Raw genomic sequence first — 14,278 nt, forward strand, 5'->3', positions numbered from 1 at the left:
CGTTTGTTTTCCATGTCTTAAGATTAACCTCTTGTTTGTGATTAAGCAGCCTCTAAGACAGATCAAATTGCAAACAAGTGTTGGTCTAATTCTTTATTTAGGTTATGCTTCTTAAGGGGTTTTGTGCCAGAAAAAATCTGTTGTTAATCTCCCCATAAAACTTTGCGGCATTGGTGGGTATAAATTTGTATGTTTTACAGGTTTTGTTTAAAAGAATACCAACAAAAATCCCAATACCAAAATAAAGAAACACAGCAATCCCCGGTAGTATTTTTAACAGCTTTGATTACCTGGATCTCTGGCTTAAACCAGTGCTGAACTTCCACTCAGGTCTAGTCAGATTAGTCAGATGTCCAAGGGAAAGACCTTGGTGCGGTCGTCACTATGTTGTGGTGATTCTCACAGGCTTCAGAGGTAGTCTCTTGATATTCTAAAGAATATCATCTATCCATTCTGTAGCTGACAGATTTTAGAAGAAATTTCAGTTTCCCTCTTCTGAATCTCCAGTGTAAACCTGTTAACTGTGTCTCTTTCCTTGCTGAGACCAAAGTTATGACTTAATAAAATTTCAGTTAGCTGAAAGGGGTAATTTTTTCTTTAGTTATTAGCATTTTAATTTATCATCTTTGCTTATTTTGCTTAGGGTTTTTTATATAAAGAACCCCAACAACTGATATAAATGCATTTATCAATTCTGTTGTCCTTGATCTTTTCTTTGGTTCAAGAGCATAAGCGACTTAGAAAGTTAAAGTGACTATAAAGTTACTGTTTGGTTCTTGGGAAAAACAAAAGGAACAGCAGAAAGAATTGTTAGCAGAGAGCTGATAGCCTTCTCATGAATAGCTGGTAAGTATTGTTAAAGTGGTTAGTAAGTCTCAAAAATACCTATTTCTAGGAAGACAAAAAGACATAAAGGCTACTAATCATCTGCAGAGGTATATTTGGAATGCATTTATTTCTAGCTAATACTTAGAAATGGATAAATCATAGAGCTGATAAATCATAGAGAATATGCTGAGATGGAAGGGACCCTTCAGGATCATCAAGTCCAGCTCCTAACCCTGCACAGGACACCCCAGGAATCACACCATGTGCCCTGAGAGCATTGTCCAAACACTTTTTGAGCTCTGTCAGGCTTGGTGCTGTGACCACTTCCTTGGGGAGCCCGTTCCTGTGCCCAACCATCCTCTGGGTGAAGAACCTTTTTCTAAACCTAATGCTCTGCTGCCACAGCTTCGGGCCCTTCCCTCAGATCTTGTCACTGGTCACCACAGAGAGATCAGTGTCTGCCCCTGTGCTTCCCCTCACAGGGAAGCTGTAACTGCAATGGGGTCTCCCCTCTGTCCCCTCTTCTCCAGGCTGAACAGCCCAAGTGACCTCAGCCATTCCTCATACGGCTTCCCCTCCAGACCTTTCACTCTTCTAGGACTAGCTGCAGTTACACCAGGTGTATTCGAGTAAATTGACCTGGAATATGCAGAAGTAGGGCAGGATTTCTGGGAACACTTATACTGTAACCAGCGTTTTTGAACTGACTCTTGTATTTTTGCAGTCTCATTTTTTTTTTGATTTTACTTCCGAGGCATCTGATTTTTTGAAAAATTGAGTTATTCTTAAGAAAAATAATCAAAATTTAAGGTATGAATGAAAGAGGATTTGCAAGATCAGGGACTCTATGAATTACTGATTGCATTACGAAATGTAATTGGTAGCTATAAAATAACAATACGTGTTTCTTCTGGCCTATCTTGAATTAGATATGATTTAACATTTTTGTGACAGTCAGTGTGCTACTGAATCTACAAGTGTTTGGACATAACAGAGTGTTCTTTAGGGACATTTTCTGTTTAAAAGAAGGTGGTATCATGCTGACTGTTAAACAGACGTAAACAATTTAAAGGAAATATGTATCAAATCACACTGCAGTAAAGCACAGTAAAATAATATAATACTGTTTAGAAAGCTTGATACCCATGTGTATTAACTGAAAAATGCACTTGCATTGAAAATTTAAATTTGCAGTATTTTTAAGGAAATTCTTGCCCCCTGTGAAATTTGCAGAGGAAGAACAGCGTTAGCAGTGTACATGTGGTAGGTTAGTTTAACACATTTTAAATTAGACAGCCTGAAGATTTGCAGTTGTTCATTCAAATGCTGGACACTTGTCTTTAATATTTTGCATAATTTCTGCTTTATCAAAATAATATATTTTTATGTATATCTTAAGATTATTATACTATGATCTCTTTAACCTTATATTATTACTAGGCATCTTGTTGTTAAACCAGAAACTATATCTGTGTCAAATGAAATCAGCCTTGGCCCATTGCACTTTAAAGTCCTGAATCATCTTTTCTGATGAGAGAGAAGACAGAGAAGTACATATTCAGGTGTAAAAGCTGGGGGTTTTTTTGTACAAACACAGGCATGTCATTTAGAAATATTTTTTTTTTAATGTATTTTTCTGTTAATTAAGGGGGGCTGTGTCAGGACCCAACACAGACCCATGTGGAAGTGTGCTTTAAATCAGTAAGTCCTCTGGCCTTAGCTGAAAGTCACTTTTCTAAAGTAATTTTTCTTAGCAGACTAGAATACAACTTTTTTATTGTGAGTAAAAGGAGCATTGTCACAAGTGCCCCTGTATGTTGAGCATGCTACAAATGCAAATACAAATTGAGGCTATGAAAGAGTGTAGTCATAGAATAAACGTCTACTTCGAGAAGAAGCATGTTAGCATTGTGTCTGTTCATAACTGCCCATCTGTCACAGTATTCTGTGGTGTTACAGTATAAAATTTTCCAAGCATTACTGTCTAATTTTACCCCAGTGCCCTGACAGTAGTCAACAGTGAGCAACTGTATCCTTGGAAATTCTTTGGAGGCTCTCTTAGTTCTTTGTTGTATTATTCATTCTAGATCCTGTCAGTAAAATGTGGAATACTTCACATTTTTTGAGAGACGAACTGGCCTTTAGGGATAAAGCTTCTGGGTCTCATTATTGCAATTCCTTTCCAAATAAACAAGGGAAATTCAGTGGTAACACCTGATAATGCCTGGCAAGTCGCTCTGTAATTCTTTCTCAGAGTGAGAAACCATATATATCTGTCCTTGGCAAAGTATGCTGGTTTTAGTAGACTTCCCATATCCATGATAAAAACAAAGAGGAAAGTTAAAAAAATTTTTCCAAACAAAGTATACTAGAGATTAGACTTGCTTGCACTTTAAAAGTGTATGCTTCTACTTAGTTTTAAGTATAGTTAGATGCTTCTTGGATCTTGCGTTCAGAGCTACACAGAAATGCCTTACAGAAGCATGGGAGGAGGATAAAGCTCCATTTTTATAAACAATAATCCTAAGGTCAGTTTTCTAGATAGATTGGCTTTTATGATTTGTTTCACTTTTATCTGCCAGGAGGTTTAACTCTGCTTCAAAGTTTCAGCCCCAGTACGCAGTGTCACTGCCCTGAGCAAGCTGTTGTGCTTTTATGACGGCAGTGAAGCAGCAGGTTATTTATAGCTGACAAATCAGTGAAAAATCACATTAGCCGCTATGAAAACTCCACATACAAATAAAAACTTGACCCCCAGCAAGCTGTCAGAGCAATTTCTGATCCTGTAGTTTAATCTTTCCATTTGTGGATCATTGGATAGGTAATAAAAACATATGAAGTGCAAAACAAATCTGCTGACTAAATCCCTGCTATTTACTGTGCTGCTTGCTGTTGGATTTGGAGTGTAGCTAATAGTTTCAAAGGTTGCTACATATTTTTCTGCTTTATCTTGCTCAAGTTACTAAGTGAAACAGGGAGTTAAAATACATGTGAGAAATTTCTATTGCTCATAAATGCTATGTCATCTCTGTGAAAGGCAATCAGCATTACAGCCCAATGCTGGAACAGTGATGTTTTTTTAAGAGGATTGGTGGCCAGAAATAAGCCACAGTGTCTAATCAGACACAGGCCCTGCCTGGGCACCGAGCCACAGCGTTTATTGCGTGTGCATTTCTCATAAGCAAAATGGCTACGTACTGAGGCGGGTGGATGTGAAGTCTGGAAGAAATTACGGTGGAAACAGCAGTTCTTAACTTTCTGAGGAGAGTTTAAGTGTATATAAATACACGGGAATGAATGAAACTGTGTGGCTGTGAGTTACAGACAGCCAAATGGGGAATGTCTGTGGATGTGTGAGGGCTGAAAAGGAAGAACAGTGTTTAGATCCTGCCAAAGCTCCCTTAAGTCCAGATAAACATTCCCCTGGAAGAAAATATTTCAGAAGAAAAAGGAGAAAGAAATCAACTGAGGAGGGATCGGATTCAGTGCACGTTAAAGAAAATGAAGAAAAAAGACAGTATGAAGTGGAGATTTCAGAAGACATCGGGATTCATCCCAGGGGTGTGGGACTGGCCGACTTCTTCCCCGGGAGAGTGACAGTGGCTAGTAATGCTCTGCCTGTGAGTACAGACCTTTCAGCTGATATTGCTAAAGCAAAAGTTTTCTCTGCCGAAGCAAAGAGTGATTCTCTTTGTGAGGAGAGCTTTCATGGTGATAATCAGAGGCTCGCCAAGTCTGGTGAAACAGACACATGGTTAAGGGAAGAAGAGAAGAGAAATTCAGAGAAACATTGTGCATGGAAAAGGAAATATTCAGAGGATGATAACAGGAGAGAATTAGCATTTCTGAAGAAATCCAGTGATCTTTGTTATAGAAAAGGAACTACCTTGGATTCTGCTATCCATATTTTAGGCAGACAACATGAAGAAACTGAGTTAAACATAACTTCTTGCAGAATCATGGAAAATGTTTCAGAAAGCAGTAAATCTGGAAAGTTGCATCCCTTTCTTTCTGAAAGTAAAAGTGATCCATTACTTGAACAAAAGTGGTTTTATCCTGATGCTGTACTTTCCCATTTGCCAAAAGAAAAGGCATTGTTTAGCATTGCACCGAACAGGAGCAAGGTAAATATTTTGATACAGTACATTATCCTTAAAAGTTAGCTTAGAATAAGTATTTGGTACTTATTTGAATAAGTATTTTTTCTATTACAAAAATATCTTCACTTTGCGGAGTATAAACCTTTTATCCATGCTATGATACTACATATATTTGTAGGACAGAACATCACACTTGATCTTTTTCAAAGGCTATGTAATAACTCTATACTTTAGGGATATTGATATATTCTTGTGCTATTTTCCTCTCTGTAGTTTGATCTGTTTCCTAATATAGGAAAGAGATTTTCATGTTAAAATGTTGCTAGAAGGTGGAGTGAATTTTAGGGAATTTGCATTCAGTATTTGCAGTAAATTTTGTGACCAGCTCTTCATGGTCTTGTAATTCCTTTGGGTCTTGTATCAAGGAAAGGAATATTTCTAATTCTCTTCAGTTATGGCCAGTAGGAACTGAAGAATGATAGAGCTATGTAGGCAGCTTGAAATAGAACAAGAGAACATTAATCATGTTAATAGCACTCTACACCTCTTTTAAAGGATCTTTCCTCCCAAACTGCCTAGATGCCCTATTAATATTAATTATTGAAATTCCGTCTTCCTCTGAGGGTAGGATTATTTTATTTTTATAGTAAAAGAAAAAAAAATACATTCTTAGTTGCAGAATATCTGAAGGAAAGCAAATTTTTGGTAACCATGCTTACCAATTCAATCCATATTTCCAGTTTTGCCCCACTCATCTTCAGGACAACTGAAATCTGTACATGTGAGTCAAATGCTGATACCGAGATCTGGTCCAAAACTGGTTCCCCTTGCTCAACAGGGACATATTAGCTTTCAGTTGAGTGAACAGAGGGAATGGGCATATGCCAAGGGTACTTGTTACATCAAAGAACTAATTAAATGTCTTTTGCTTATATAATTTACTTTTCTAACAGAAATCAAGCAATACTTTTTCCGAGCTTAGTTTTTAAACATAGATAACACACCCAATTACAACACACAGTACACAGTAGTACAAATAACCTCCTAATACACATAGAGATCTTTGCCCTCCTAATCTTAGCTGGAATTCAGGAACAGCTTAGGAATGTTCTTTGATTTGTACAAAATGTCACTGCTGAGTAAGAGGGTGTGAGGCTTTGTCTGTTCAGCTAAGCATGGCTGCTTTTTCCTGTAGAATGAAAGTAATACAGCTCCTAATATTGCTGCACTTACTACTCCAACCAGGTCTATACCTCTTTTTACCACAGAGGAAGGGAGAAAAAAAGAAGACTTCTGTTGAGCATGCACCTCAACAGATATTGATAAAACACTGCATGAATATGAAACCTACTGACATGTCAGGCTAAATGTCTCAGTTGCTGAAATGTCTGGCTTTCAGTTCAGCTCCCTTTCTCAACCCAAGATTCTCAGTGTAAGGAATTTTAAGAACACTGAGGTTCGACCTCTAAACAAAAGCAGGAAAATCTAGATTTCAGACTTTAATTACTGTACAAAGTCATAACCAATTTCCTTCTGATTGTTTCTGAGAACTAGGCAAGCATTTTAATGCCTTGTATTTCTGTCTTTTTTATACTGAGTGAAGCTGGTATTTATACAAGTTTGCAAAGGTCCAGTTACTGGCCTGAGCTAGTACACAAGGTTTGCAGTTAGCAGTCTCAGCTTTACCGTTTTCTTTGCTGTAATTACAGAGATCAGTAGCCTTCCCTCACCTTGTCAACTTACCCATGCTGTAATGTACTCTCAGCTTACACAGTGCTTCAGATGTGGCTGGTAATTGAAAGCACATTGGCTGTTCAAACTGAGGCAGGCACCAGAGGAAACTCTTTGGAACAGTTGGGTAATTTGCACTGTAACAGAAACATGACATCTTACCCTCTGAAACAGTATGGTCCCCCTCTATTGAAACATATCCTTTGAGTTTCTTTCTGTGGCACAGTTTCTTATGCATGTAAAAAATTATGATTTTGTGTTCAAATATGTGCTACTTCATTACCTCTGTTTTCCTGATTACAGAACTCACCTTAGAGGCATCTACTGAAGCGTTGCTCCTGGCTACTCATTAATAGCTTTGAGAGAAAAGTTTGTTACTCTCTGCTGAGGCCTAATAAGCATTTCTCAGATCATAGTGTGGCCTGGGAGGGAGACAATACACCACCACAATCATGCATCTCTAGCCCATTATATACTTTAGTGCAGTTTAGTACATTATGTCAAGTTTAGACTTGGTTCAAAACATTTAGGATAAGATGGTATCAGAGGGAAGACTTCTTACTATCTGTATGAGTCTTACTCTTCTTCTGTTTGCAGTGTGAAAATGAATCACAGAAATCCAGCACCACTGTTGATCTCTTAGAAAGTCTTCTCCACTGCTCTGCTCTTTGGGCTCCAAACTGCATCACTAAAATCAGTGCAAGGAAAGAGCTCGAGGCTTTTTAGTGTTTGGATTTTGTATACTGTGTGATGCAGTGGGAATTTACAGGCTGAGAAAAAGCATGTGCAGTAGCAGACGTGAATGCATTCTCCCAGTTATAAGCAAGAGAATATTTAGTGCCAGTTAAGACCTTGATCCTGAAATAGAAGGCCTGTTTAGAGAATTACCTCTGTTACTTTTTCTTGCATAACTTTTAATTCACAGGCTTTGAGATAATTTATAGAACTGTGTCTCTGGCAAACAACTGTTCAAGCTCATGCAAATGCTGTAATTCGTTCTTTCCATGCTTAAGGAACAAATGTGCTCTAGTTAAGCAGTTTATAGTGAGTAAATGATAGGTGTGTGGGATACGAAATGTTCACGCAAACTTTGCTTGGAAGGACTAAATTTTATGAGTAGAAGATTTGATTTTCCCTTAACTTACTTTCTGTTCTAGTATTCTTAGTTTAATAGCCCTTCTGTTTTTCTCCTATGGGAAATGATGTTAGAAATACTGACAATAATGCACAGTTGGTGGAAAAGTATCTGTACTGCCCTTATGGGATTATCAAAGGAAAGGTGTGCTCTCTCCCTCTCCCTTTCACCTTATTTTGTTATGGTAGTATTTTACTTGTTAATAAGTTTCAAGTTAATAGGGCATCTTGCAAACTAGAGCCCATATTTCTAAGTATATTAAATATAACCATTTGACTCACCATTTCACTTAGTGTATTTTTATACTTTTAAAATACTAATTCAGTGTTTATGAAAAAGTCTGGAATGTTAGCCTTGAAAGCTGAAATACTTTATTTAGAGAACAGAAGTGCTCAGGCTGTTTTAGGTCTCAGGCTGATGTTAATGTTCCTTAACCTGTGGTGAAATGGGCTACCTCCATGAATGATGAAAAGCCTATTCCTTTTCTTCAGATGGCTAACTAGGGTGCTTGGAAGATTTTGCATCAAAAACCTGTTGATTTTCATGTAGTAAACTGAATTAACATTTTAGCCATCCAAAATTTCAGCTGTGAGCTTCCCTAGTGGTCATATTCAGAATAAAAGTTCTCCTTGTGTTTGTGTCCATGGCTAAAATGTTGTTTATATCTAACAACAGGTACAAGTACAGTCTTCAGATGTTACCTTGATGTATGAAATTACTTGTTGCCAGAGGAATCTAATGTGCACTCAAACATGCTGTGTTTGCACTCTCAGCAGTCTGAAGTGTACATAGCCATCCCTGCTCAATTAACCATGAAGGAGCCTAAAGGTTTGAGCTTAGCAGTAACGAAGGTCTATTAGCAAATCGCATTGTTACCTTGCTCATGCTAGAATATATTAAAAAAATCTGATAATTAAGGATTACACACAGAGGACTTTCTGAAAATGACAGACAAAAAATATAGGTTTGGGTTTGTTTGGTTTTTTTTTTTTTTTTTTTTTTTTTTTTTTCTTATGCTAGACATCTGGCACTTCCAGATGACATCATCTCTTTCAGAAGCGCTGTCCAGATAAGCAGTAAATGGTTGACTTCATTTATATTGTGATCTGGTTGTTCTGCAATGAATAGAAACTAAAGCTACTGAAAAAACATTTAGTTTGCTTTCTTGCTTTGAAATACCAAACAATAAAGCTAACCCACAGGAAAAAAGTCTTACACTGCATCTGAGTTCCCTGGATTTTTACAAGAAAATTTTCAGTGGTTACAAGTTGGTCTTCTGCCACGTTGTATTTTCTGTTGTCTTTACATACACAACTCATCCCATCTATATTTCATTCAGTAAATACTCTTTGCAGGATTTTGATACCTAGAAACTTACAAATGATCAAACTGCATGTGTTGTCTACTGTGTTTTGAACACAAAAAAGGGGTTTTTTTTCTTTCTGTTTGATCTTTCTTTAAAATCTGCTGAAGCTGGAGACAATAGGATGCAAAAATGCTGTCAGATATTCAGAGGTTATTTAGGGGCTAGTTGAACAGTTAAAACTTTTTCATTTTAGCCTTGGTGTTTGTATTTTCCCCTTACCTAGATCCAGCAGATACAATGGCCTGTGATAAGTATCTGAAGAACTGCATTCACAGCTTGTGATTTTGTGGTCACTTGAATAGAAAATAATGTAAATTTTTTCCCTTATATTAAATTTATTTACAATTTACTGTATAGGTGTAAATGCTCATAATCCCCTGAAAGTATGAGAGATGATAAAGCAGAAATTGCAGTAAGCTCTATTGCCCTGACATATTTAAAGCTCTTCCTTTAGTTCCCTGCTTCCTAGCGCTTCCCAGCACCTTGTCTTAGGCAGCGACATAACAACATCAGTAGTCAAGCTACATATCTTTCTTCTTGGCACTGTGTTTTGTGTGGCTCTAGTGTGAGAAAACCCCATAATTTCCAGCCTAGCCTGTTGGAATTCCCCCTGTCAGAGCCTAGACAGAAGATACCTTTGTGTGCAGAGATTCTGAGGCCAGGAGACATTGTTATGACCATCCCATCTGACCTCATGAATGTAGCTGCCTGATGTACATTAAAACAGGGTTGCTGGAATTGGCACAGCTCAACTGAAGGCTCTTCTGTACCTAACTCAAGTACTTAGAGTTGTTTGTGGGCAAACCTGCCCTGAGCTGAGGCTGGCTCTGGAGCCAGAGCAGTCCTGTGTCTCCCTGCAGTGCTGAGTGTGTGCTTGTGGGGAGCAGCCTCTTACAGGGCAGCTCACAGAGGTGCTTGTTGTCTACCCCCAAACTGAGGCATTGTCACAAGCCCTCTTGTCTCTGCCCAAGCAGCTCTGCCTGCTTTTTGTATTAGCTGAGCTACAGTATTCAGGTCCTTATGGTACCTGGATTCCTGTGTAGTTCATAATAACCTTATATTATATATCTTGTTTGGATAAGTGGTAAAAGGCGGTCACTTAGAAAAACGACAACATGCCATAGCACTTTCTTTCTCGAGGCATGTCTTATTTTTCTTCCTTTTCAGAGTTTACATTTACAGTGAGTACAGTTTCTGTAGCATGAGGTACAAACAATATGTGTACAAATTCGGGAAATGTCTGCATCATATTTATACTGTGGTAATTTTCTAAGGAAACTGTCTGAACTTCATTAGGAGATAATCTAATATACTGTAAAGTAGTATTTGAGTGTAAAATTCCCAGTACTTTCCTGCTTTCTCTGATATGGAGTTGATAATCCTTAAATAATACAAAACGGAACCTTCTTGATCAGACAAAATTTTTATTTATAATCTTTCAGTCTTTTAGTCATTCCTAAAATACTCCTCAGAAAATTTTGCCTTAAAGCTAGTATTGTCAGTTTTCACTCAGAATGACTGTTTTGTTACTGAATTCCAGAGCATGTGCTATAAATTAACCTGTTTTAAGAGAGGAATTTCACAGCTAAATAAATTATGAATAACATAAATACGGTTATTGTACAAGTGTGACTATATACATATAAAACATATTGCATTTTATATATACTTATATAGCATTTATATATAATAAATTATCATAATAATAATACATATTATGGATTAGATGTAACTGTAGTTTTTACATTAACTGTGTTTTAGATATCTGATATCCATGTTACTGGGGAGTCAGAGGATATGTCTGCTAAAGAGAGACTGCTCCTGTGGTCGCAGCAAACAACAGAGGGTTATGCTGGAATACATTGTGAAAATTTCACTACCTGCTGGCGCGATGGAAGATTATTTAATGCCATCATTCATAAATACAGGCAAGTACTCTGTTTGCTCCCTTGGAAAATGTTAATTAGAGCATTTTAATGTACAAAGAGAGAGGGCTCTCTGGTTTATGTTGTAATAGCGCTGCAGCTGTGGGGATGACACTGACTCTTCCTCAGTGATTTCCTGCTCTTTGCAGCCAAAGGATGCCTCATTAACCTTTGCATGTCCCTCCTTCCTCAGAGAAGTATTTCCAGGAATACTGTATGTATTTAATGGGGCATGTTCAAGCTGTTAGGAAGGATGTTTCCAGAATTCAGTCTTCTCCACAGTCCCTTTTTGTCATACTGATGTTTAAGTGTAGTTGGGGTAGAGGCAGAACTGACCACCAAAGTCCAAAACTGCACTGCTGGTGAAACAGTCAACTACTGTATGATCTGGGATATGTCTGAGATCTGTCTTCTTCCTTGTGTGACTTTACCTTTGGAGTGTAGAGCTTCTTCAGTGTTCATGTGTGGAGCCCAGATCTACTCTGAGATGCATTTCCTGTAAAAGGGTATTCTCATGGAAAATGTGACCAGCTGGCTCAAGTGTTCTCAGCCTGAGAAGGGATTTGTGCTTTGGTGACCATACTCTTACAAAGTTAAGCAGACACTATAGAGTCACTGGTGGCTGCGACTAGAGGCTAAAGGGTACAGGATATTAATCTGAAATACAGCTGAAGATGTCTACTGACAGGGGAGGATTCCTAATTCTGGATTCTAAGTGAGAACAGGTTTCTCTTGACAAAGCTGACTTTGGCATCAAGCTTATCAGAGGAACAAGATTTAATCATTGATGTGCTCGCTGTTCCCTCTTGGTTGGTGACATATCTTCCTTACTGTGTATTTTTTTGGTTCCTGAATTGACTAAGAAGGTTTGTGTCTTAGAGGATCATGTGGGAGAGTATTCTGCCTGCTGGGCTAATTAGTGTGTACTGATCTGTCCTTGACTGCACAAAGCTTTCTGGGTTTATCATAGCACGTGTAGTTTGTACTGTATGCCCTGGAGCATATCATAAGGAAGTTTAAGAGTACATGATTTCGTTGGTATAATTTGAAGGAGTGTCCCCAGTAAAGGCAAATTCGGTGTTTTTTCATGCACATCAAGCAAACAGAGCCTAGAGCAGATTATTTTGTTCTTGGATTTCCTTTTGTGGGACCACTTGGCCCACCACAGAAGGAAGTCTAGGCAGACACAACATACATGTGATCCTTATGGGGATTAGGACATTAAAGTAAAATGGGAGACAAGTGCAGCCTTTTCCTCACAGGCTGTGTGTAAAGGCTGTGAGCATCACACACAGTGCTAAAAGTCCCTGAGAAGCTGGCTGTGGCAATGCATAATTTTGTGGTAAAATGAAGCTGCATTGGAGTCAATGAGGTTGTTTTCTGACTATGCTTCTGTTCTGGGTAGCTGGTCAGGGAGGAGGTGCATGCCAGCAAGAAAGTCTCTTTTAGTAACATTGGCAAGACAAAAGGAAATGGCAAAAGACGAGGGTGTTTTACCCAGGACAGAGCAGCCAAAGGAATGAACATAGCACAGGCAAGTATTTGATAAAATAAACAATATGAAAGATGCAGAGGGATTGGAGAGAGAAAAAAAAAGGAAGGAGCATAATGAGATGGAATAATGGAAAATATTTCCCAAGCTTCTTCAGATCCTTGTCTCTTACACAGAGCAGTGTAGCCTTTACTGCTCAAGCAACTGGTAATTGTGGTACGGTTCAGTTATTAAATAAAGAAAAACTCAAATCCTGTCCTCTGGCTGTGCAAATGTTAATACCTTGGGATATGACTGAATTGCTGTGCTGGAACAGTGTTCCTGGCATTACTCCATGAGTTTCATTCACAGTGTTTCAGCAGGGAAGAACAGGCACCTTTGACTCGAGTGTGTTGCACAAAGCAAGTGATTCAGTGGCTGAAGAGCAGAGTCCCCATTTTGTGTGCTTCTGTGCCGGTTTCCACTGAGCTTAACTTCCTTCTGTAAACATAACTTCACCTAAGGATTGTGTCCTTCTCAGGAATGTTTACCAACCTTATCTAATGTGGCTTTGCTGTGAGAAGTTACAGGTTTTTGGATTCCATTTCAGATTCTTCCACTGATTTCAGTGAGTTTCTGTGTTTCTTTCCTCTTCTGTTTTGTACCGTTAAAACAGAGCTAATAATTTCCAGCTCTTGCTCACAAGAGAGGAATGATCTTCCCAAACAGTCATCTGATATTTTTAACTGTATTGTTTTACTCCAGAGACCTCTTTTAAAGCTTGGTTTGTCTTCTGAGCAATAAGTAGGTTAAACACTAAAAAATCTGCACAGTTCTGGCAGTGATTCTCCATTTGCTCTGTTTGTCTGTTTTAGTAGCTCCCAATTTGTGGATCGCAGGTGGTGTCAGGAGCTGGTCTGAGCATCCTGTGGATGCTACCAGCTGGTGTGCTCCACCAGGGTGGATGATCAGATGTGCCTGCTTGGGCACATCTGGAGTGGGGTGGGACCGTGGTGCTGCCGCTGTGGAGTACCCCCGTGGGGGCACATCTGTCAGCTGTGTTGCAGAGTGGCAGCCCCTGCACCAGGTGTGCTCTGCTCACTGGAGATACTTGTCTGTACAGAAGCACCCTGGGCTGGGAGGAATATCAACTCTGCAGATGGGGGATGGGGCTCTTCAGGTAGGACATGACTTCCAGTCCTGGAAGGGATTTAACTGGGCTCAGACCTAATTTTAAGGGCATGACATTTAGTGCTATGACAGTACAACCCAGAAGGCTCCAATACCCAGGCTTGTATCTAGAATTGCAGTTGTGCTGAGCCACAGTAAGCTGGATGTTGGATGGAGAGCATGTGCTTACCCATGCCAGGGCACAGCCACGGGAGCTCCCTAAAGAGGTCCATCAGGGCAGGGTCTGGCAGCCAGGGCCAGTTCCACTGCCTCAGTCACGAGTGGGGCAGCCAGGGGTGCTGCAGGGCAGCCCCAGCCCTCATCACTGGGACCTCCCTGGGCGTGTGGTGAGGCTGGACCTGGCACGTGTGTTGCCCACAGGTTGGCTGCACCACTGCAGGGGCCATAGCTCAGCTGTGGGCCAGAGGCCAGAGCACCAGCAGCTCCCAGAGGACAGCCTTGGCTCACAGCCCTGGCACCAAGGCTGAGAGGCCTTCTCTGGATGCGCCATAGAGAACACAAGCTATATGAGTCCAACATGATCTCTACAGT

At 39.4% G+C, this 14,278-nt stretch overlaps 1 protein-coding gene across 14 annotated transcripts in view; it reads left to right on the forward strand.

The window, feature by feature from the left end:
- Positions 1-14,278, forward strand: part of DST (dystonin) — a 292,238-nt gene that overhangs the window by 116,288 nt on the left and 161,672 nt on the right. For all 14 annotated transcript variants that reach the window (XM_039568018.1, XM_039568020.1, XM_039568033.1 and 11 more), the window contains one exon: positions 10,922-11,088. In XM_039568018.1, the coding sequence (XP_039423952.1) occupies positions 10,922-11,088 (167 nt within the window). The remainder of the gene's footprint in view (positions 1-10,921; positions 11,089-14,278) is intronic.

The sequence above is a fragment of the Corvus cornix genome, chromosome 3 (assembly GCF_000738735.6).
Source record: "Corvus cornix cornix isolate S_Up_H32 chromosome 3, ASM73873v5, whole genome shotgun sequence".
Taxonomy (NCBI): domain Eukaryota; kingdom Metazoa; phylum Chordata; class Aves; order Passeriformes; family Corvidae; genus Corvus; species Corvus cornix.